The 21,618-nt window shown below is 36.7% G+C and overlaps 1 protein-coding gene across 1 annotated transcript in view; it reads left to right on the top strand.

The window, feature by feature from the left end:
- CACNA1I (calcium voltage-gated channel subunit alpha1 I) overlaps positions 1 to 20,662 on the top strand; it is a gene marked incomplete at both ends in the record, with an annotated part of 335,073 nt that extends 314,411 nt beyond the window's left edge. Inside the window, 8 exons of the mRNA XM_083365368.1 lie at positions 3,572 to 3,650; positions 6,362 to 6,483; positions 7,916 to 8,236; positions 8,816 to 8,962; positions 16,254 to 16,364; positions 17,603 to 17,768; positions 18,887 to 19,059; positions 19,955 to 20,662. Coding sequence (XP_083221494.1) covers positions 3,572 to 3,650; positions 6,362 to 6,483; positions 7,916 to 8,236; positions 8,816 to 8,962; positions 16,254 to 16,364; positions 17,603 to 17,768; positions 18,887 to 19,059; positions 19,955 to 20,662 — 1,827 coding nt within the window. The remainder of the gene's footprint in view (positions 1 to 3,571; positions 3,651 to 6,361; positions 6,484 to 7,915; positions 8,237 to 8,815; positions 8,963 to 16,253; positions 16,365 to 17,602; positions 17,769 to 18,886; positions 19,060 to 19,954) is intronic.
- Between the last annotated feature and the right edge of the window lie 956 nt (positions 20,663 to 21,618).

The raw sequence follows: 21,618 nt of genomic DNA, 5'->3' as shown, positions 1-21,618 counted from the left end.
AGAACAAATTGAATTTAAGATGATCCTTTTAAAAGAAAGAATACATATAAAAAGTTTATAAATGCAGACAGAAATTTGTTTCCTTCACTTTGTCAACCAAGAGTGCTATCTCCAGCTAAAATCAGTTTTAGAGATTCCTTTTTCTCATAAACAAGCACAGGTGTAACTGGTTAAGGGAAAAAAAAGAGAAACCAGCCATTTTTAAGGGTTAAAAATGGTAACATTTGCCAAATAAGCAACTGTTCTCAAGCAGTGGTGATGTTTTATTTATTCTTGTCCCAAAGAAAAACGTTTGTTAGTGAACTTGGCAGGTAATGTATTTCTTTGTGCATGAGAGAAAAATAGCACCTTTAGTCAACATAAAGTCCTTGTATGATCTTACTTCTTATCTTCAATACAATGCCATACAATGTATTATGCTTCTGTAGTCAGGCACATTTGGGATGTGTTGGGACTCTCTCCCAAGGAGCAGAAATTTTGGCCCATCTGAATGGCACCAAGTAGGTGAAACCTGGTCAGTACAGGGCACTAGACCTGACCTATGAGAGTCTAAATGGTCAACAAGTCACTCTTTTTTCATGATGAAAACAGGGACTGCCGCACAATTTACAAGTGAGAAAATTGTGATAGTTTTCCCTAATTCTGAATTGTGAATGTTTAAAAAATAATTATTTTTGATGGAGTAATCATCAAATTACTACCTTCATTTTACACAAGAAACAGTTGTAAGAAATAGTTGCCCACCATCAGTTTAAAAATCATCCTTGAATGATACCAAACTATAAAAGTACATTTCCCAAATGTCTTTGTGAATCACTTCATAGACATGTTGGCTACCTATGTCCACACTCCTCACATTACGCAATGTTTATTCCACTGTAATGCTGTTAATCATTTCACATAGCAGATAATATATATGTAGCCTAGTTTCCCAAATTTAATGTGTTCTAGATGTTATGGGATTACAAGTCTCAAAATTTTTACTGGTCATGCTTGTTGAAATATTGGGAGTTATAGTTCTACTACTAGATCACAAGAGTATCAAGTTGGAAAAAACTATCTGTCCCTTTTTTCCAGGAAGACTTTTAAAAGTGATTTCAAATATTATTAAGGGCCGTGGGAGTAGAAATGTGTGATTGCTTTTTATTGTATGCTATCCAGAGCTGCTGTAGATTTGGATGACCTTGCAAATTTCTAAAAGGGAGGGAAGAACATTGTTCTGAGTAATGTATAAATTTGCATTGTCAAAGAACTGCTATTAGAAATAGCAATAGATTCTCCAATATCTTTGTATGGTCTAAAAAACAAATATAGGAGCTGGTTTGCAACCACTGTGTTGAAGCCAGAGATTAACTCTTTTATCCCTTGCTATTCTCCTGCTAAAAAGCATTCACACACTATGCACCACACAGCTGCTATTAGCTATGGATTAGATTATCATTAGAAGGTGGGCAGTTTCCTATAACTATTATACCTGAATATTTAGAATATGTAGACCCAGTGGCTAATACTGTAACAGAAGGTGTAGAGAGGGCAGATACGATTTCTGTTGGGGAAATAAAAGGAAGGAGACATAGAAAAGCTTAAATCCCTTTTTCTCCAGGACTGCAATTTCAATTCAAATTGTTTCCAACCTTCTTATATATCATACCATGTTTGTTTTGATTGTCAACTACTATTTGTATTTATTCTTACTTTAAAAACAGAAAAATTCAGTTGGCATTTTATATAATGTTATGAATATTATGCATATTAGGTATGCCACTGAAAATAAATCTACAACAGAGCTTAGATTGCTAAATCAAGATATAATTTCAGTATGTATCTTACTTTCTTTTTTTAAGCAGCTACCACTTGTTTTATATCATATTTTACTCTTTCGTCTAGTAATATTAGTGCATTGATTTTACTTTATTCTATTTTTAGTATTTTATGGATCCAGAAAAATGTAATTTAAATCTTACTAAAAATTAACTTAATAAAAATACAAAACTACTACAACAGGACCAACATCAAACAGTCAGAACATCAGAGCAATTATCATAAGGATGGAATCTCAGAGATGATAAAATGCTCTGATTCCACCTCCTGGGAATAAATACAGCATTTATAACCGTTGCCTTCCCATTCCTGGTGTTATGTACTGGGCTTGTGGTGATACACCACGTGCGTTGCTGGAGCAGCTAACGGCTCTCCAGCAACCCAGACTAGCTGTCTCCTGTCCTGCAATTGGCTAGCCCCAGGCGGCAAGAGTGGGTTCAAACCTATTGGCTGCTGCCTAGGGGCTAGACTATATATATTGTGGCTGGTTGCAGCCCAAGTTTCAGTACAGTTCTAGCAAGAATAAAGTATGAGTTATCCTGTACTCAGCCTCGTGTCATCATTCCTGCACCCAAAAGCCCACTACTTAACACCTGGGCTCCAGGGAAATCCTCAAGGCTAGGTTTTACCATTGTAAAAACTCTTCTTAAATTATCAGCATGTGAAAATTGTGTTTTCTAATGCATGAATCCAATTGCTCCAAGAACTCTAAAAAGTACAGTGCCTTACTCCTTTCTAAAGCATTTAATAAAATTACATTATAGGCACTGCAAAGATGAAGCCATAGTTAAGGCTGTGCTATGAGCTTTACTCAAGGCAGCAAAAACAATGTTCTACATTTAAGTGATTAGGCTGAATTTTGTGGTTTTGTACATTGACTCTGCAGGGGACAACCAAATTATCCATAACATTATGATTCCCTGCAATTTAGAACAAAGCATTTCAAAATTAAATCTCTCTTCCCATCTATCCTCTAACCCCTTTGGTTTTATGTCTGTTTGGAGCATGTTCCCATGTGAAAGTGTATAACCACATGATCCTCAGTTTGTCAACTACAATACCTAGCAAACAGGCACATGTGATGGACTTCTGAAAACTCCATGTTATTCATTTTGGGAAACTGTTTTATAAGAAGCTACTAAGGAAGCCCACCTTTCAAAATAATAATATATTATCAACACATTTAGAGTTCATTTAGCTGTTTATTGCTCAAGCCTATAAACAGAAATCTTCTCAGACTGACAGTTTGCATCTGGATAAAACTAGATAAGGTTCAACGGCATTTGGGGGGATCAGACTTCATCCTCTTGTGCCCACATAGGGATTCCAGCCTAATTCCATGTTTGACTCCTCCTCCTGGCTCATCCAATCTCTCTCCAACATTGAAGGGGATAGATCAAAAATTAAATTTGATTTAATTTCATATGAATTTTCATTTACTTATTTTTTCCTTATCCCACTAAAACTTACAATTTGTTAACAACTTTTGATGGACTTTCACCCAAACCTTTTGAGCTGTGTGCACCTCTGGAACTGTATGTTGTATGTCAAACACAACTTTTAGTGTTGTGTTAAGGCTTTTTTACAGCTTCTTTTAAGCATGATTTGAATTATCTAATTTTATTATCTGATCCTGGTGAACATTTGAACTGCCAATTGTGCTAATTCATCTGTTCAGTCTCTTTTTCTTTTTTTCAACATATCTTGTGGATCCTATGAATTATTTGACATTAATATGATTTACTTACAGGTTGGGAATCTTGGACTCCTCTTCATGCTCCTTTTTTTCATCTATGCTGCTCTCGGAGTAGAGCTTTTTGGCAAACTTGGTAAGTTTTCCAGCATAAAGGTGTGTCATAGAGAAAAGCTGGAATCACTAATACCAATTACATCACCCACACCTACACAAAAAGGGAGGAATTACCAAAATTATATGCTAATTGAGCCTTGGTGGAGCAGTGGGCTAATGCCTCCTTAAGTAGCACCAGCTGCCTGCAATTAGTGCAGGTTCGAGTCCCACCAGGCTCAAGGTTGACTCAGCCTTCCATCCTTCCGAGGTAGGTAAAATGAGGACCCAGATTGTTGGGGGCAATTAAGCTGACTTTGTAATAATGCCGCTTGGGGGTGTGTGTGAAAGCCCTAATAAGCAGGCATATACATAGAATGAAGGCTACTGCTAAGCTTGTAAGCCACCCTGAGTCTTCGGAGAAGGGCGGGATATAAATGGAATTAAAATTAAAAAAAATAAAAATAATTTAGAAATAATTCCTATGATTTAAATAGAAATCTAATTCACCTTGAGGGCAGTAATTAGATTACTTACATACATGCATGCCAGCTTCTTCTGCTATCTGGGTGACTATTTATGGGTAATATCAAGGGCCCTGCTCTCCTTTCTTGTATATTTTTAAACTGGATTCCAGATAGACAGTCATCCATATCAAACAATCTTCAAATAAAGGATTGCCATTTGTAATTTACAGTTCATGGCTGCCATAAATGGAAAATTCCAATAATATGTTTTACTTCAGCTGAATGATCTGAGTTTATTTCTGATTGTTTTCATCTTATTAAGAAGTCTAGCATGACAGGAATTCCTCATGCTTATTGCCCACCATTAGTCTACATATTTCCATTGATATTGTGCAAGATAGATCATTATTTAATGTCTGCAGGCAATTCGTGTTTTTCTTTCAACTTCAGAGATATATAATTTGTTGTCTTAATCTTCAAGGCATTTCTAATATTGAAAAAGAATAGAATTTCCTTTGCCAGTTTGTCTTATCTGTATTTTTTCTTTATGACATCTACTTTCCTCATGTCTTTGTTTTGTCACATGGTTACAAAGCACTTGTAACATGAGAGATTATTAAGGAGAATTAATTTAAGAAAAAAATCATCTTTTTGTCCTTCAAGAGTAGTTTATTTTAAAACAGCTAAATAATAATAACCAAGGAACAAGGAGTTAATGGGTCTTAATCCCACCAAATCCCATTTTATAACCTACTTTTCAAAAATCCAGGGCCAAACCTATATAGTTATAATAGCTTTAATTCATCTCTTTATAACCTATTTGCCCTTGGTGATAATGATAAGATTTTGCAGTAATTGAAGTAAACATGTGTATAAGAAACTAAGTACCACTTTGGACTTGATTGCCTCATAATTTTCCTCTTTCTGTTGAGCTGCTTCTGTCTCCACTCCACTCAACCACATTTTGGCTTGTGCATTGAGAAAGCAGCAACAGAAATAGTCATTTGCTCATGTCTTTGAGTCCTCCAGATCCAGGAGTTACAATTTTTCCATATTTGTTCTGAATGGGGTGTCATTACCTCATTCAGACTTCGTGTGCAATCTGGGGGCTCCTACTTGATGAGCAGGTGGCAACTGTGTCCAGGGCTGCATTTATACAACTGCACCTTATCTGCCATTTGCACTCATTCTTGGACCAGGTGGCCCTACCCATGGTCACTCATATCTTGATCACCTCCCAATTGGTCTATTGCAACACATTCCACATGGGGCTGCTCTTGAAAATCATCTGGAAGCATCAGTTGGTCCAGAATATAGCAATGCAGGGAGTTATGGACACATCTCATTATGCCAATGTAGACCACTACTCTACAAGCCTAACTGGTTTCCAATAGGCTTCTGGATATGCTTCAAGGTGCTGGTTATCACTTTAATACCCTACATGGTATAGGACCAGGTTGAGGATTGCCTTCTCCCAAGAATATCTGTCCACCCCACATTCTCCACAGGGAAGACTTGCTTCAGGTTCCATCTTTTAGATCTTGTCATTTTATGGGATCTAGAGGGCATGTCTTTTCTGTAGTTGCTCCTGTTCTTTGGAACAATCTCTCTCCCCCCTCTGTGACATACAAGAGGCTCCAGTTTTCCTAACCTTTAGGAAAGCCATTAAGACCTTCTGCTAGGGCATTTGGAGCCAATTGAGAGTCTCCCCCACCCTTTTGATTATTCTGTTATGTGTTGGTTTTATTTATATGTTATATTGGGTTATTGTTATTGGTTATTGGGGTTTTCCTTTATTGTTTTTATGCTGGATACTGCCCAAGTCACATTGTTTGACAGGCTTATAAATCTTGAAATAAATTAGAATTTGAATGGAAGTTCAGTCACTTATTTTGGTCACTCTTCCTAGTTTTAACAATGTGTTTGTTGATTGCACACATGTGCTAATAGTTTATTAATTCCAAGGAAACATATTCTTTAATAAGTGGAATCGAAAAGCAACAGAGAAATAAATTTTGGAGAAAGAGAGGGAGATTGCAAGGCAGATATGTGGAAAATAAGACACATTATTATTTGAAGTCAGCTTGGTGTGCTTTATAGAATGCATTAGGAAGGAATTGGTGCATTTTGCAAAAATGTAAGGGTATCTTCTCATCCTGGTTCTTTTAGAGGTAATCATTTGTTGATTGGGCCATTCTTCTATCTAGATTTGCATATAAAGATGGATTAAAATTTATAAACTGCCTTTTTGAACTTATATTTCCATGTTTAAATCCCTTCTTTCCAGTCTGCAATGATGAGAACCCATGTGAAGGAATGAGCCGCCATGCCACCTTTGAGAATTTTGGAATGGCCTTTCTCACACTTTTCCAGGTCTCCACTGGTGACAACTGGAATGGCATTATGAAGGTAATTGAGACATGTTTTGTGCTCTCTTGAATAGTGTTCTGAAATGGAAACAGATCTGCATTTATTAAAATCAGGTAAGATGAGTCAGGATTGAAAGAGAAACTATCCAAATTATGACTACAAATGTCTGGCATTACAAGAAGTGTTAGAATGTTATTGATAATGATAGACAGAACCTGCCACGATACATCTAGCCCATCATTTGGGGGGATGCTATGATTTTTTTTGCAATATTTTTAGAGTTTGTACAGAGTGTGAATTCCTGAAGAGGCAAGAGGGAAGGGAAGGGATAGCATAGGGCTAAGACACCACATAATCCGTTATTCTTGAAGCATCATATAAGAGCTGTGGCAATGCAAATCTTTTTATGGCTACATTAAATTTAAAGAATATTGAGCCTGGCAAATCATTTGAGGAGATGCACAACAGACAAAGTGCCTCTATGAATCTGTTCCTCTAGGCCATAAAACAGTCTCAGCTGTTTTTAGATTTTGAGCAGTTGCTTGGAGCCCCTAGAGCTCCATGTGCTTCATCAAAAGACATTTCCACTGGGATAGCAACAGTGAACAATCTTATTAAGTAGTGCTTAAAATATAACATTTTGGTAGCAAATGGATTTTGAATACTGTGCTAATACAAAATTAGACCAACTCTTCGAACAAAATGTTGTGATTTGGCTAAGACAACACTCATAAATTCTGTGTTTCATCCAGTGGCGGGATTCCAATAGGTGAACAACCAGTTCTCTGTGTGAATGCCACTTCTGGAAGTCCATTCTGGGCCTAGGCAGCAAAAAATTAGCTACCGGTTTTGCCGAACTGGTGCAAACTGGCTGAATCCTACCACTGGTTTCATACAGATACTCTTATTATTTTGCTCAGTAGGATCACTGTCCCATATCTGTCCTAATTTGGACCAGTGTAGGAGAATATCGAACACACATAAGTAGGCTCTTCAAAGTGACAAGTTGGTGTAGTTTTTAGTCACTAAAATATTCACATTTCATATTAAATATTGAGTACTATAAAATATATCTCTCAAAATGGAAAATACTCTGTCTCAATAGAATATTGGGACGTGGGACAGGGATAAATATGTCATTGCCGCATTAGTTTCTATTCATGTGTACTAAGATAAAAAGGAATATCATTTTGTAGTTAATTGGGACTTACTGATATGACAGATTTCTTGTGGATCCAGAAAGTGATAAATTAATGAAGTTGGAGCGAGAAAATTATGTGTCGGAAAATATCATACATTAGGAGTCTTGAGTCTTGTTTAAATGTTTTGTTTGAGAAAGCAGCTTCATTTTTTAAAAATAACTTCTCCCTTTTCTCTGTGTTTTGTGCTTGTGTATGTGTGTTGTATGGGGAGTTGTTTGGTTTTCTTTCTTTTTGTTTTTCACTTTTTTGGCCTAACTTAATTCCTCAAGGATACACTACGTGACTGCACTCATGATGACCGGAGCTGCCTGAGCAACCTTCAGTTCATCTCTCCGCTCTACTTTGTTAGCTTCGTGCTCACAGCCCAATTTGTCCTCATCAATGTTGTAGTAGCTGTCCTTATGAAGCACCTAGATGACAGCAACAAGGAAGCACAGGAGGATGCAGAAATGGATGCTGAGATTGAGCTTGAGATGGCACATGGATTGTGCCCTCAAAGCACTAGCTCACTGAATCCTGGACAAGATGGAGGAGGTGGGAGAAAGGACTCTGAAGGACATCTATGCATGACATGTTACTCTCCAGCACAGGTAGGCGGAGCATTTTTCCTTGCTGCTAACAAATTTGGGAGAACAAAGATAGCTTAGAAGAGTGTAGAGAGTTATGATAGGGGGAAAAAATAAACATCCTATGACTGGCAAAGAGTCAGTTCTAGGCTAGGAGTTCAAATTTTCATCAAGTCAGAAATTAGAACACCAATTAGTGCTGAATAGAATGAAATATGGATTTTATAAGAAGTTGAAAAATAAAATTTAAAAAGATACCATGAGGCAGGCCTAAGGTACAATAGTGGAAATACAGCAAAATTATTTTGCAGAGTAACTGGAGGAACACCTGTAAAGGTTCTATAGCAAATTTCAGTGGTGCTTATCTGCCCAATATCCATCTGAGCCCCTTCATTTTACATCCTTGTATAGGGCCATATTCTGCCTCATTTACTCATATTCTGTAGGAATGTACACTCAGATGTGACAATTTGCTACAGAATTAACCAGTATGAGTGAAAGTGGCAGAAGACAGCTACATTATGCAAAAGAACACTAAAACAAGCAAAAACATGGAGTTCTTAAAATAATGTTTCCCATCCTCCCCCCTTTCTTGTCCCCTAGGAGAACTTATGGCTGGACAGTGTGTCTTTAATAATTAAAGACTCCTTCGACGGGGAGTTAATGATCATCGATAACCTATCGGGCTCCGTCTTCCATCATTACTCCTCGCCGGTCATGTGCGAGAAGTGTAACCATGACAAGCAAGAGGTAACCTGCGTGCGAGGATACGGGAGGGGACATCCCATGCATTTCAGAACACACACATGCACACTAAGCACAAGGTCTTCTTGGGATTGTCTCCTAGTTATAGATAATTTTGATATACATTTTGCCATTAACATGCTTTCCTGAAGGCATCTAGTTCAAAGGAGGAAAGGCCTATTTGTGTTAGCCGAAGGCTGAGTGGAAAGACATCTAGATTGATAAGGATAGCTGAAAAAAACCCTTTCATCATTATAAAAGATGAGATACAGCATTAGCTCTATAGATAATACAGTATTCTGTTTTGTATATTGTTCACTGATTTGTAAAAGGAACACAGTGCATTGTTCCATGGTTTTCAAGGATTGCAGAGTACTTTTAAATGACATGCTTAGTTTTGAGTGGAACTCTGTTTTCTGGTATCTAAGAAGTACTCTAAAACAGTAGAGTTTAAGGTAAAATCACTTTAAGTTTTTAAAATGCTGACTACCATTTTATTTTGTCTTAGTTTTGAACCTTTGGATCCTCTTTTTAATTAAATTCCCAGTGGAAGGTGCAGGAAATGGAAGTAAAGAGATTTCTTACTGAGTGATGGTTGTAAGGAACTACAGCTTAGATAGTCTGAATCAAACATTTTTGCATATCTTAGCTAATAGAATCATTCATTGACATTCTTTGAAATTATTGTGAATGTTTTAGTTGCATAGATTTCAGAGGGCAGAGAAGTCCAGTTGAATGTTCACAAGAATCTCATTAATACTGTAGATACTTGGCTAATAGTAAAACTAGGGAATTTTATATCTTGGTCTAAGTATCATGGAGGCTGGCAATATCATGTTTATTCAATTGTAAGTATACAGTTAACAGTTTTCCCCCATCTCCCACTACAATTCCTTCCTTTACAGCTTCACAATGCTAAGTGAGCAAAGCATCACACTCAATGCATTAAGAAAGCCACTTTAAAAGACTTTCATGGCTGCCACAATTATTTGCATGCATAGATGACACTTCCATTGGAATCACCAGCAAAGTGACTGTGCATACACAAGTACAGACAGCAACTGGAATGACCTTCAAAACTACCATCCAACAGTGGTGGGATTCAAATATGTGAACAACTGGTTCTCTGTGTAAATGCCACTTCCGAAAGTCCATTCTGGGCCTGGACAACAAAAAATTAGCTACCGGTTCTGCCAAAGTGGTGCAAACCAGCTGAATCCCACCACTGTATCCAAGTCTTTCAAAAGAATTCAGGAGCTCAGCCCTTCCCGAAGTATCAGTGTGCTGAATCTCTTTCATTAATTTATATAGCCCAAATGTTATATAAATTACTATACTGTCAAAAAGAAGTTTGCCAAGATAAAAAGTATTTAATCCAAGAAACTCTTCATGCCAGCAATATATCTGTCCAATGCATTGCATCTCATTGGCCCACTTTTATAGCTTATCTGCCATGATACTGGAAAGATAAGGGTAAAGGTAAAGGGTCCCCTGTAGATTTTATTCTGCTAGTCATTGCCTTCTATAAGGGGCAGTGCTCATCTCCATTTTAAGACCATTGAGCTAGCACTGTCCAAAGACATTTCCATGGTCATGTGGCCAGCATGACATCACAGAGCACTGTTACCTTCCTATTTATCCACTCACATATGAATGTTTTCAAACTGCTAGGTTGACAGGAGCTGTAGCTAGGACAGGAGCTCATCACATCACATGGCACCCTTGTGTTGAACCTGGGCTGCCAGCTTTCCAGCTGATAAGCCCGCAACTTAACCACTGAACTACCTCGCCGCTCTCATGATTACTGGAAAAAAGATATAAAATTATTCCTTAGTATCCAACTCATCCTTGTGATTGGAAGAATGTGAGACTCTAGCTCACATTCCATCAATGCCTTTTTTGTAACAATTTGCATCTTATCATGTAAGAAAAGTATAAGAAGTATTTCTTAAATATGCAAAATGCATTATAAATGACTCATACACAATGCATTTATAAATTATAAATGTGAATTAAGTGCTTCTGTATGGGGCTGGATTCCTGGCAACTGCATGGCTGTTTTTTTAGCTTATCTATCTTGTAGTTCTTTCAGGAATATTTCTATAAAATCTTTGAGCCTGTTCTTCCATCTTTTCCATTGTCTTCCCTTGTCTACTTGACAAATACAGTTATTTCTAGATCATCATCTACTCCTATCTCATCCAAGTGATGATCTGAATATCACCTCAAGGGAATAGTCAGTCTTGATTAGATTCAGGATGGATTGAAACCCTCAGTTACTCTCCAAATCTAGTGTTCAAAAGCATCTGTTTTGTTTCTTCTATTCTGTCTGGGTAACCCAATTTCAAAACTATACATTGCTGCTGGAAAGCTAATTGACTTAATTATTTTGCTCTTATAATGTATTCTGATCATATAAATATACTTAGCTTTCATGAACTTGTCTAAATGTATCACTGTATTCTTCCCTCGAATTAAACTCCTTAATTCTTTAGCACACTATCCATCTATGCTTTTAATAAACACATATCCAGGCATAATCTACACGAGGCCTTCTATAGTCAATAAATCAGAGATAAGACTTCCTCTTGTTCACTCCATTATCCATCTTATATTAAGATCTCTTGCCTTTCTGCCTTGCCTGAAACCTGCCTATTCATTTAACATTTTGCTCTCCGTGTTTGGTTCTGTTTATAAGAACATTAGTAGATATTGCTTACACGAGGAATTAATGCATTAAGTAATTTGCACACCCTCTTACATCATTCTTCTTTCAAATCAGTATACACACAGATCTAGGCCTCACCGGCTTATTGTATATTTGTGGATGTAGCACTTAGCACTTGTCTCTTCACCTTTTGTAATTTACTTTCCAGCAGAGTCAGTTTTGGAATATATCCTCTCTCTACAAATTTTCTCTCCTATTATGCCTTTTTAGAAAATATTTCAATATGTATCTGTCAATCTTCCTTTAACCTTATTTGTCTCCATTAGTTCCAGGATTAATCTTGAGTAGTCCTACCTAAATTGTACATTTTCCTATGGTTACTTTGGCCTTCTTAAAAGCATCTCCTAATTATCATTTTCTTACCATTTCCATTCTATGTTGACATTCTTGAGTCCCTATTATTTCATACTTGACTCTGTAGTTGGTTGTTGTACATCCTTCATGTTTACAGAAGCCATCCTTTCTTCTTTGTTTCCTTTGTTTTTTACTTTCACGAGTTTTTGTTGCTGTTACAGTATTGTTGTATTGTTACTTGCTATAATAATCACTTGTATGGAAAGCTGGTTGACCCTTTTGACTTTTTTTTTCCTACTAGAGGTCCTTGGTGCTCTCTGAGTTTGATTTTTTTCTTGCAATATTACCCAAACTAATATTTTTCCTATTAAATTTTCATGTGTCTTTTATGTCTTTCAGTCATTCTCTGTTTTCTTTGACTTAAGTTAGTCATATTAAACCTGTCTTCACATTGGTCTTATATTTTGACTCCAAGTGGAATCTTACTGGTATGCCTAGTCTTTTTTAATTTTGCAAATTTAACCCCTTTATTGTTAAATCTTTTCAAGATATGTTCCATAGATTGTACCTGGAAGTATTCTGACTGACTGGATTTCATTTCCCCCTCTTCTGTTTCCTATTACTGCTTTGATGTGATTTAACCGTAAAAGAGAGTCTGTGAAGCCGGAGTTAGTAGTAAATAATTCTCTTCCCAAACGTGATTCACCTATCTCTTTCATTACTGTGTTTATGCAGTCCAAACTTTCCTGTAAATTCAGATTTCTTTGTTTCTCCAACTTTTTCATTCCATCACCAATTAGTAATACTGGTGGATTTAGTGCTGATTACAGAATCCCTCAATATGTTTCACTGTCGTATGTGTGGCAGGTGCATACATTTGTATAACTTTGATGCTCACTGCATATCCACTAGTTCTAACATATTATTCTGTCACATACTGTAGCAAAACCATTTGCTGCTCCATTCTTAGTAAAGTCTCATGCCCTGAATAGAAATAATCATTTATTTATTTAGTTACATTATTACATTACATTATTAATAATTGATTCACCAAAATTCATCTATTCCTAAAATATCCTGCTTAATACACTTTATTTCCACTTTGATAATTTCACTTTTGTTTTGTATTTATGCATCTCACATGACAGGTTCTAATGATGAGTCCTTCTAAACAAGAAATCCATCTTCAATAACTATGACCAAATGTCCTTTTGGATCTGGTCCATCCATGTTTATCATACACAGTGAAAGTTTGACATTCTTCCCCAATAACTGAAAGAGTGCCTTCTGATATGCGAGATTTATCATCTGTCCCTCAAGCCTATCTAAATATTTTATTTATAGCCATATAGATTTCTTGGCAACAATATAGCTTTATTGTTACATTGTTCTGGTTTCATTTTGGAGTACCTTCTTTTAAATGGGTTAGACTCCCTCACATCTGTAAAGCCCACAAGCAAAATAATTCATTCCCTGCAGTACATAGTTTCCAAACAATTTTCCATAGGCATTGTCAAACAATAAGTAGGATAATATAATGATTGTAAACCATTTATATGGGATAGTGATCAAGGATATATTTAACTATGGTGGTCATCCATGCAACCCTTGTTGAAATAACCCAGATTATCTCATTGCAGTGGGATTTTTTAAGTAATTTATGTCCAAGCAGTGAGTATTTCATTTTTTTGATTTGTTGAAACAACAGCATCTTTCAGGTTTAATTGATAAATTTATTTTTTTTTAAAAAAAATCCTCATTATGTTATTTAACATTTCTCATACGATTTGGCCCAGTAATTATTTTCAGTCAATATTTGTAGCTGCATTGCTAGCTTGTGAGAAGGACTCAGTGGTTATATATCACAAAATATTTGTAATGATTGTAAATCTGAATCTGTATAAGAATTATAGAAAAAAGTAATCACTCTAAATTTTAAAAGCTCATAGAGCAAAATCTGCCAATGTCAGCAACTATACAATTCTCTTTCCTTTCTTGTGATATACTTGTGTTAATAATTCAAGAAGATCAAAGCAAAAATTAATCTTGATTTTAAGAACATATTTAAAAACAAGTTACAATATTTCTAACTACATTTTGCTTTAGAAAATCACTTCTTAATATTAGTTGCTCGCAGGTGGTACACAGATCTTGATTACCAAAATGTTCAGTTTATCCACATGTTTAAACATAAGTTGAGAAGAAAATAACTTAGTTTAATTCTATTAACTTTTCATCTAAAAACAGATACAAAGGTAAAACAGCTTGACCACAATAGAAACTATGCATTCTGTTTTGCACAAATTAGATTTTTAATATATTTTAACACATTTAAGTATCCTGTATTGTAGGCAGTCTATAGATATTCTCACTATATAATATTTTATTCTCCTTGGTATTATTCTAATTTTAATACAGTATTGGTGTCAGAAAACCTTTTTTTAATAATTTATTTAGACTTAATACTGGAAATATACAAAATGGCTAATTGTCTTCACGTGATCTATTAATATATAATAGAGGCTTGTAGATTTGAGCATGATATTTTATTTTATAGTTTATTAGGGTGTTCTTTTTGTCCTGGTATTCAATGGAAAAGAAGTTCATGTCTTACAAAGTAATAATGGAATAATTAAGCATGTTTTCATGTGAACTTCAGTTAGGCATATGATAGTTTACTAAATTAGTTAGACGTGTCATTCATACAAAGTTTGTGTTTGTATAATATGTACAGATATTGTGGCTGGTAGTTGTGCTGTGTTTTGATGTAATGTGATGCTGGTTTTCTTTTTTAAGTGTGTAGATGATTAGTGGTGGCTGTGTTTGGTAAAAAAAATTCCATATTATGCATCCTTGGACACAATACAGCACACTAAGAAGTATGTATAAATCCTGTTGATCTTGAAGGCATTTAAGCTAACATGACTAGGCACTGGATTGTGTCCACGGTGCTCTAAACAGTAGTAATTCAGCAGTTAGCCTCTGTGGAAATAGTGTGGTTTTAGCGCTGTGAAGATAGTCATCATTATATCCTTGTGACAGATTACATCATGATAGTGGATTACCATTTTGGAAATCTACTTCAGCCATATCTTCCATTAATTCCAAACGAACTGTCGTCTGAAGGAGTCCTAATATTTGCCACTGCCATTGATTCGGTTACAGATCCTGTCCAAAGCCATCAGCTCTCCATATCACTTTTTTGCTACTGTTTACACCTGCAAAATATTCTGCACAAATTCAGGAAGGCAGAACTTTATTGAAAGACTTTTCAAATTAGGTCATAATAATAGAGATAAAATAATACCAAGAAAGAGCAAATACCAAAATAGTTTCAAAAGTTCCTTAGAGACTTAAGTGGAAAAAAAATTAAAGTGGAGAATAGTAATCTGGGTAAAAGGAAAAATAAGAGAGAAGGTAACCCAATAAAATGAAAAGGGGAAAAATATCTTCATCCCTTCATCAAGGGATGACATTTAAAGAAGATGGAGAGATGGTGTTGAGGGATGATTTGTTTTAGGAAGCAAATTAAAACCCAGCAATTTGAGTTAGAGAAGTGAAAATAAGGAATATTATAATATAGAATGTTGTTTAAATAGAAAAGGAAAACAGAAGTTGAATAATAACAAGGAAAAGAATGATTTTTTCAGTAAGTTGGAAATAAGTAATTTGTATTAGTAAATAGTACTAACTAGTAAATTAGTAAATTCAAATTAAGCTCAAGAGGAAAAACATAAGTGAAAAATAATAAAGTAAAGACATATAGCTATATGATTTTCATATGAATTGCATGATTACTACTGTTGAAATGAAAGCTTCGCTATAGCCACAAACTGCCTGTTGATGGAAATAAACTCTGTTATCCAAGACAAGGTGGTTCTTTTCTCAAGATCCCTAGACTATCCTCTAGGAATCCTTCTCAGAGATTTCTCAGTCTCTTAATGTAGACTCAGTTACACTGAATTTACATTATATATTATGGAGCCACTCCTTGATGAGACTGAAAGGCTTTCTATTTTCCTTCCAAAGAAGATGAAATGGAGAATTCTTCAGATGACATGGTCCATCATAGATGCACAAAAAGTGTATTTTATTTTTGTTTATCTTCATCTCACCCTAAGAATCTTTCATGATATGTAAAATTGAGTTAAGGTTCTGTAAATGTCAAGTATGACCTTTTTCCTTGTCTCCAATCTCTTTTCTAAAGTGATGCGACTGTTAAGAGTGTTATTTGACAGTTTCTTTCCTGAAACCCATCCACCCTCCTTACTATAGATCCAGCTGGCTGAAATGGAGGCCTTATCACTCAATTCTGATAAGTCTTCTATCCTGCTAGGAGATGATGGAGAAAGTTCCAACATTGACCAGCCAAGCCCTAAGGAAAAGGTAAATTATTTATATATAAGGACTACCTTCCTTTAAAAGAATCCATTTTTTCAGGGTCAAGGAAGTGGTGGGTGGGTGGATGACAAAATTCTATAGGACTTTTTCTTAAATGCTCTGAATTAATTTATTATGCTCTGTATCAAGTGTGTGAAACTTGATCACTGGGGCCACACTTTTGGTTTATCTTGTTTTAATGGAGTGAACTGAGATTGATGGCTGCATAGAATGGGTCCATTTCACACAAGTGTGCAAAAATTGGAATCTTAAAACTATAGAGCTTTCGAGAGAGTATTAACACTTAATATTAGTAAAGAAAACTGCATTGCCTAAGCTCACATAGAACAAGCGGGGCACTTGTTTCATCATATTATTCCTGATACAGATTCCTTCATGAAACATGAAGTCCATATGTGCATATGGAACATTTTCATTTTCCACCAGAACCTTTTCAATAAGGGAAGTCAGTTACTGAAATGTATAAAGCAAAGAGCTCCAATAAAGCTTTGATACACATCTAGCATCTTTCCCCATAGCTCAGTTAAAGTGTTATCAATCCTCCATGAGCTAGCTGAAAATTAACCTGCATAACATAAAAGTTTGTTCTGACTGCTGATCCTTATCCTCCTCTATAGATACTGTTTTGGCATGTTAAAAAAGCAATTGATTACATTCTCTGTTGGCATCTCTGTTTTACAATTCTCTTGGGAATCCATCTGCCAATCAGTCCTGAAGCTCATCAAATAATTGATCTGTGGAGTGACATGGAAGCTCAGTAAAATGGGAACGTCTTTCTGGATTTATTAGGCTATTCACAGAGCCAAACAATCAGTTGTTTAGCAGGCCATAAGAAGCTACCTATAGAGTTGCCTTCTCTGCCTGCTTCTTCTTCCCAAAAGGGGGGAAAAAGTGACAGAGAAGAGTACCAAAAGCCCCAGTAACATACTTGTGTAAGATTGAAGTATTCAAGAGGTTCTGGGTAGTCATCTGATTGTACTGCCACAGAATGGCTAAAATGAAAACAATACCATGGAGAGGGAACAGAATGAAGAATTTAACAGGCCACAATTCATATCATGGTTAAATGCCCTTGGGGAATGACCAATATTACTGATGCCCTCTGACAGTGTATCAGATAGATATCTGAGCACATTTTTTAACCTTGCAAAGTTTCCTCATATTTAAATAATTGTGTTTTCTTTTTACGAAGCTTCATGAGACAATATCTTTATTTTGACTAGGATGGTGAAGACAGCTCTAATTCTACAAGGAATACAGGCTTGGAAGAATGTCTCTTCCCTTTAACAAATACAGGACCTTCTCTGCCTCCAGAAAGCTACCAGTATGAAATGGAAAAAATCCCTTTCAGTCGAGCTCAGCCTTGGCTAAATAATGAGACCAACGAAGGTAGGCAATGCCACATAGCTGACATGGTATCAACTAATATGGTATCCAACAGAGATACTTTTTGAAGAGCTGTTTCATGTTAATGGGATGTATTCAGGTATAGGCATGAAAAATGTATTAATTGTAAACAACATAGTTATGAAGAATTTGATGTTTTCCAAAGTTTTTTTTTCACTCACTGATCTAGGAATAGAAAATGGTGCTATATACATATATACATCATTTAACACAATACCTCAGCCTTTTTTCAATTGGGTGTATTCCAATGTGTCCAATATTTTCATCAGAGACAGTAGCTAGGAGACATATCTGAAAGACACTGAATTGGAAACTCTGCAATATTGATATGTTATCTGTAGTCAAGGAAACTGTATTCTAAAAGGCAAGAATTAACTTCATAATTTTGTAAATTTGAAAGGCTCATGTTTTCATTCCCATATGTTCATCTGTGTTTTAAAGGTCCTCTTAACTCAATGCCTAAACTCACCCTTTTGATCATTCGAGTGTTAATTTGTTTATTTTTCCATAGTTTTTCAAAAAACACGAGAGCAGCCTAGGTAGCTCCTGCCTCTTACAGTAACGCTATGAATTATTGTGAGACATAGTGACTAGAACAACTTTTAAGCCTCATGAAAAGGTAACTAGATTTACATTTACATTTTAAAACCAAAAGGATTTCAATGTGCAATCCTGATGTATGTAAGAAAAGCCTGAAACGTTGCCAAAATCCCCCATTCTGCTCAGCTGGCAAGTGCTGATTTGTCTAATACTAAAGGCCACACTCAAATTATTAACTGTGTTCTCTTAGTGAAAATTATTCAGGGAACAGAAAACATGTTAGCCAATAGAGCTGGATGCTGCTGGTTATTCCTTGCTAAGATGTGCCAACTAAGAGCAAAATGAATTAGTGCTTCCTAAGCTAGTTGCCAAAGAAAGAGAAGGAGCAAGAGGTATGATTGCAAGTAGTTTGATTTTCTTGGTTTCCGCATTAAATACAACTTAAATTGACTTTTTAGATTTCTGCCCGATAAGAAAACTGGAAAGTAGAAAATCAATTTCTTCTTTTTTTATGTCTTTCTCCTGATTTTACCAAATCCCCCTTGTTTTCTCCTGTCCAGATGCACCCGATTCTCTATTGCCAGCTCAAACAGACTTTTTTCTCCCAGCTGTTTCTGCTAAACTATCAGATCAGGAGAAAGTATCTTGTCCAGAGAACCTTCCTAAAATCTCTCTGCAAGCTTCCTGGGCCTCACTGCAATCTCCCAATGTAAACTCGTCACTTATTCACCAGGTAAGTCTTCCCATAATGACTTTGTCTCAATAATAATAATAATAATAACAGCAGCAGCAGCAACAACAACAACAACAACAACAACAATGGTGGAGGAGGAGGGGGAGGAGGAGGAAGGGGAGGAGGAGGAAGGTACCTTGGAGGTCATCTAGTCCAACCCCCTGCTCAGGCAGGAAACCCTATACCATTTCAGACAAATCGCTGTCCAGTCTCTTCTTAGAAACTTCCAGTGTTGGAATATACAGTACACAGCTTCTGGAGGCAGGTTGTTCCACTGATTAATTGTTCTAACTACGTCCACTAAGGTTGACCCATACATAGACATGAGGAAAATGCTTCAGGAGGAAAAATAGATAGACTTTGTATTCTCCATTTAAAACAAATTTCAGAGGTATACCAAATTATACAGTCCAGGCTAAAAATTGGATGAGTCCTATATAACATTGGAAGCCTTCTAATTAAACCAATGTATTCAAATAACCAGTAGGCCTGGCTATTAAATAAACCTACAATGAGAGCGTGAGTGGACCTTATATATGAAAATGTCTGAAAATTTTAAGACAGACTAATGGAAGATCAGTCTATTTATGGCTAATATTGGGTGTGATTAGAGACACCACACAAATGTTTTAGTCAACCAGATTCCTTGCAATGATGTTAACACACTGTTGTTCTCAGCTGATATTGATGATTGACAGCTAAGACAGCTAAAAATCAGAACTGTGTCCTCATATTAATGTCCTCATATTAATAGTTAGTGCTGCCAGATAAAAGTGGAGGCAAGGAACAACCATCTGCTTTTGTTAGTTGATGTATAACATTGGAACTGATGCCCTGTTCCTTGTACTGAATATGAAAAGTGATTTTGTTTGTTTGTTATTTCTTGGCCTTGCAGACCACAGAGAGTGACACTTCCCTTGATGATGGCAGGAGCAATAGCTCAGATGGCAGCTTGCAGACCACACTGGAAGACAGTTTAAACCTTAGTGACTCACCCCAGTGCACCTTAGATCTCCCAGTAGTATTATGCCCAGTGCCAACAGCCACTCAAAAAGCTTTGGTGGTCCCACTTTCCCCTGTCTCTCGAAGGCAAAGCATAAGGGGTCGTGGCATCTTCACTCTCCAGAACATCAGGAGGCACCAGCGGAGCCACAGCAGTGGAGGAAGCACTAGCCCAGGTTGTACTTATCATGATTCCATGGACCCTTCTGATGAAGAAGGGATAGGGAGCAGCCTAAGGGGAGGAGGTAACAGCAGTGAGCAGTCAGAGACCCTCAGCAGTTTCTCTTTGACTTCTCTCTTTTCACCTCCTCCTCCATCTCAAGCTCTGGCACTTGTGAAGAAGTGCAACAGCACCAGCAGTCTCCATACCAACTCTTCTTCACGGAGTTCTGCAGCAAATGAAGCCAAGCAGTTCTACTCAGTTGACCCAAGGGGTTTTTTATCTATGCCATCTTGGGTGACAGACTTCTGCAAGAACAGCCCTTCTCCAAGAGAGGGTGATGTACCAGAGGGCTTAGACAAAATTGGGACTCCAGACCACAGTCCCCCAGTTCCTTCTGAGCTACAGCTGGGGACCAGAGTCAGCAAGAGACATAGATGAGTCTCCCTGCACCAGGGAGGAAGAGTGAAATGTGAAAGAGGATTGTTCTGGCTGCCACTTCCTAACAGCAGTTCCCAGTGAAAGGACTGTGAAAAGGGGAAAAAGCAACCACACAAAATATAAATATGTATGTCTGTATGTGTGCACGTGTGTATGTGTGTCCGCTTGTGTGTATGTGTGGAAAACAAGATTTTTGTACCATACCTCAGAGACTTGAGAGAGTGATAGCAATATGAGAACATCCCACATTTGCAGGGGATCACTACTTCTGCAAAGGTGACTGTGGGACAAAGTTAAGAGGGTGAAGAAGACACTCCAACCAAATAACTAGCTGGCTGGGTGCAGCTATTTAGCCCTCTGCATATACAAATATATATGTACAGATATATAGAATGATTTATTTATTTTTTTTACAGAGAGCTTAGGACTTTTAGAAAGTGCTAACTATGAAAAGGGCAGGGTCTTGGGAAAAATAACTTTAAAATGAAATGAAGAATCCAGCCAGATTTTTAGGGCTTGGGTATCTCTTTCAAGCAAAATTGCATAATTCATGTTGTGTTTTGTGGGGTGGTGATGGTGGTGGTAGTAAAAACTATGATCCACATCTTGGTGGGAGGGTGGGGAGCTAGTTATATGAAGGTACTCTTGGAGATACTTTGAAGGGGTGCAACAGCATCTGAAGTTCAGCTTTGTTAAACTCCTCAGGTAGCATCAGTGAAATTCTCAGACTCCTTAAATGTGAACACATCCAATAGAAAAGTCTGTGTTAGCTGTGTAGAATTAAAACCTCTAGATGGCCTTCCCCAATCTGATACCCTTGGGAAATTTTAGTTGCCAGAGGGTAATGGGAAGAACCAGGAGACAAAAGCAGAAGCCACATGGCAAAATACTCGGTGCTCTGATTTTCATTGATTGTGCTTTGTTTGTTTCTTTGTTTGTTTGGGGAAGAATTTAGA

The sequence above is a fragment of the Vipera ursinii genome (genome assembly GCF_947247035.1).
Source record: "Vipera ursinii genome assembly, chromosome: 6".
NCBI classification, from domain to species: domain Eukaryota; kingdom Metazoa; phylum Chordata; class Lepidosauria; order Squamata; family Viperidae; genus Vipera; species Vipera ursinii.
The sequence above is the reverse complement of the archived record's forward strand: the minus strand, read 5'-3'. Positions and strand labels throughout refer to the sequence as shown.